The 4011-nt window shown below is 28.5% G+C and overlaps 1 protein-coding gene across 1 annotated transcript; it reads right to left on the bottom strand.

The window, feature by feature from the left end:
- Positions 1-279: 279 nt before the first annotated feature.
- LOC122273626 (brefeldin A-inhibited guanine nucleotide-exchange protein 3-like) lies at positions 280-4005 on the bottom strand (the record flags this gene model as incomplete). The annotated part of the gene is given in 3 exon segments (XM_043057657.2): positions 280-413; positions 2551-2779; positions 3988-4005. Coding segments are annotated over 2 exon segments (353 nt in total), but the record flags the coding sequence as incomplete, so codon positions are not given.
- Between the last annotated feature and the right edge of the window lie 6 nt (positions 4006-4011).

The raw sequence follows: 4011 nt of genomic DNA, 5'->3' as shown, positions 1-4011 counted from the left end.
ACACAAGGAGTCTTTGGCAGGCTGGATTCCAACTCCCATTTTCACGAGCGTGAATCCTGCGTCCTGCCAACCAGGCTCTCCCGGTCTCAATACAACACATTAGTTTCTAAATATTTGTGAGTAAACTGTAGGGGCGATTTCGTGTTAACAATTGTCTAATCAACCAGTTCTCTTCACCATCAATATTTAAGGAATTATATGTTTTTCGTTCCTGGAAAATTTTATTGTAGAGAAAAAAAAAAGGTATTCTCAATTTTTTCACAACATGAGCTGATATACCTTATCACAGCAGAGTCAGGATCATTTTGAGTGTAACCAGGAGGAAAAAGTAAAAAGGTATAAGACCGATCATCATCTGCAGCACAGTGGGGTTTCACAATTACACTACTCTGTTGACACTCAAGAAGAAACACCTGAAAAAAGCAGAAAACACCTCAGATTCTTCTAAATTTATCTATAATAAATATAGATGTAAATAAAATAGCAAATATATAAGATATTAGATAGTAAACAAGAAAAAGCTAATAATAAAATTTTTAAATATATTTTATTTTTACCTTCTTCTTTCCACTATAGCCCACAGCAACCAAGAGAAACCTCAATGAATTTCTTCCAACAGATTATGTTAGATGCTTGTTTTTTTTACACTTAGTTACTTTCAATGACTTAAAATCACTTTTCAATGTCAATAAACCATCTGAGTGGAGGTATTTCCAGTTTTTAATTTCATCTGGCTTACTGAGGGTTAATGTATCTTTGTGAGACACAAATTAGAGCCCAGGATATCGTATTCGGTTTAATTTGATAACTCTAATTGTGTCTGGTTGCATCTATTGATTATAAATTACACTTCATATCATGAATAAAAAATAAAACAATTATTCAACACAACCTTACAAGATATATTGTTTGAATTTTATATTCATTGCAAGAACAAACCTCATAGTTGGCCAAGAAAAAAAAATCAAGACATTTTTTGAAACAGTATACATATAACAAACTATTTTTAAAAAATACAAATGTTAAATTTAAAAAAATATAATATAATTTGAATTACTTAAGTACAATAAAGGCAAATTTTGTTGCAAAAAATTTCATACATTTCTAGCTACTTTGTTTTAAATGGAAACTTTTTATTAAATTTCTAGGGAATGCATGATGATGATTTTTTATCTTTTTAGTTACAATCATCAAAAAAACAATACTAAACTGATTTTTAAAAAAAATTCTTTTGCAAATATTCAGAAAAAAAAACTTTGTAATTTAACACAAATTTTTAATAAACTTTAATTTCAAAGGATTCCACTTAAGCAGTAGGCCATTTGAATTTAATTATTATGTAAGAATATAAACTCTGCTGATGTCATATTAAAATTAATGATTGAAACACCTTATTAAAAAGATTTCTAAACACATAGAAATAAATTTTTTTCTTAAGCATTCAAAATTTGAATAAATGCAATACAAATAAAGCATAAACAACATGATTGCACAATCTTTTGCATCTTAAAACAAACTTAAACAGAAATCAAATTTATTAATTTTGATGAATAAATTATTAAGAAAACTAATAGGGAGTATGAATATTATTATATAAAAATTAGTATGTGAATTACTTAAATTAATAAAATTATTTAGTTATTTTAAAATATACTAAAAAAGCTGTTAATAATTTTATCTTTAAAATGCATTTTTAAAATTTTTGATAATTTTTGGCTTCAGCAAGAAGAATAGTGACAAAACTAAAAGCCATTGAGTTCAAATTTAGCCATCACCCACACAGAGAGTGAATATGAGTATGTAAGCTTTTTTAAAAAAAAAACAAATAATATAATACATTACAAACACTAGGACTGGGAGATGTTAAGATTTTAGCATAGCGATGTATCGTCACACTAACATTGCAATATATTGATGCATCGCGATGTTTCTAATCATTTCTCAATATTTAAAGACGTGGATATCTACAAAATAGCAGTTAAAAATCATTAAACGGCAGGAGTGATTGTAAAAAAAAAATCAACAGGATTTGCAAACACATAATTAAAAGAAAACCCTTCCATAACTAAGAGATTCACAAACACTTCGATTCTCAGTCACATTCGGATTCATCATGTCAGCAAAATGATGAGTCACGATAAAAAAAAAAGATCGGGAAAGATGACGAGTATCGCCGCAGCTATCACTGCACACTTACGGAGGAAAATGCTTTACGTGCGAGCTAGAAGACATTGAGATACTATCGCTAACACTTCTCAAGATCACGGGCGTAGATATCGATGTCAACGATACATCAGGAAATATCGTATACATCGCAGTTAATCACAATTTCATATGCTTCAAAAAATTGCCGTTCCAAACAGCAGATCTGCGATGATTGCATAGAATCGATATTTTCCGATGCATCGATTTCTCACCCAGTCCTAACAAACTCATTTAGAATGTAAACTTTAGAATTTAAAAGAAAATAATATTTGAAATATAAAAAACTTTTGAAAACAATATTTTTGTAACTTTTCTAATTGTAAGGAACAACTGAGAAAACTATACCTGGTGTGACAGTTGTCTCAGTCGTTCACATTCTTGCAAACTACAATCTTTTCGAGCAGCCACTTTCACTTCCCCGACATCACCGTAAAAATTATCTGAATCAACATGAAAACAAACCATCAGTTGCTTAACACTGTGTAGGCTGACCTTGCAAGCTCGCTTCAAATGCAAACAGAGTATATCCCACATATCCACTGTCAAAAATTCACCTGCACTCATTACAGTATGCCTGAAAGGAAAATTAAAACTATAATATTAAAAAAATACGGTAAACGAAAACACAATATGAAATCTCAAAATGTAAATCATTATTAAGTTGGAAACATTCAATATAAGCTAACCACTGGTCTAGTGGTTACTGTACTGCCCACCGTGAAAAATTATTAACGACATACACAAAAAATTTTGCTAAAAACATCTTGGACACTTCATTTTTGTCGTACAAAAATAGTTATTAATTTAATGAGTTAATAAAATTCATAATATCGTGAACAATCTTGGTGAAAGAATGAATACTTTTGTAGTACAACTATAGAAAAATTGTGCTATGAACACCATTATATTTCCTTTTCATCTTATAAAAACAATGACAAATTTAAAATGAGACATTAATGCAGAAAGAATTTAAGCTATAAAATTTCACTGTAATGCATTAGTAAAAAAATCATAGTATGGTGAACAATCTTGGTGAAACAATGATTACTTTTGTACCACTACTATGGAATACTGTGTTAAGAACATCACTAACACTTATTTTTATTCTTATTAAAACAATGAAAAATTTAAAATGAGATGTTAGCGCAGAAAGAATTTAAGCTATAAAATTTCCCTGTAATACAGTTTTAATGTATTAGTAAAAACTCACAATATGGTGAAACAATGATTACTATCGTATCACTATTATCGAAAAATTGTGTTAAGTACATCACTAACACTTCCTTTGTATCTTATATAAACAATGACAAATTTAAAATTAGACATTAGTGCAGAGAGAATTTTAGCTTTAAAATTTCACTATAATACAGTTTTGATGCATTAATAAAAAATCATGGTTTGGAAAACAATCTTGGTGAAACATTGATTACTTTTGTACTACTAATATGGAAAAATTGTGCTAAGAACATCACTTTACTTCCTTTTTATCTCATGAAAACAAAGACATGTTTAAAATGAGATGTTAGAACAGAGAGAATTGCATACAACAGTAAAGACAGTAAAAAAAATTAATTCACAAATAAACAAAATTAACATTAAAATCATAGTTTATCACAAACATACTTTATGCTGAAGTTTTAACAGTTCATATCAAAAAAGTAAAGATGAACAGACTCTAGTATTAAAAAGTTACCTTCAATCAAGTATTTTGATACCAAAGATATTTTTTATTAAGATAGTAATGAAATAATAAGAGAATAAAATTTAAATTTTTCTTAGTACCTTAAACAAGAGCAGCCAAGGCGT

Source organism: Parasteatoda tepidariorum, unplaced genomic scaffold (genome assembly GCF_043381705.1).
Source record: "Parasteatoda tepidariorum isolate YZ-2023 unplaced genomic scaffold, CAS_Ptep_4.0 HiC_scaffold_6126, whole genome shotgun sequence".
Taxonomy (NCBI): Eukaryota; Metazoa; Arthropoda; class Arachnida; order Araneae; family Theridiidae; genus Parasteatoda; species Parasteatoda tepidariorum.
Note: the sequence above shows the minus strand (reverse complement) of the source record. Positions and strands in the feature narration are given on the sequence as shown.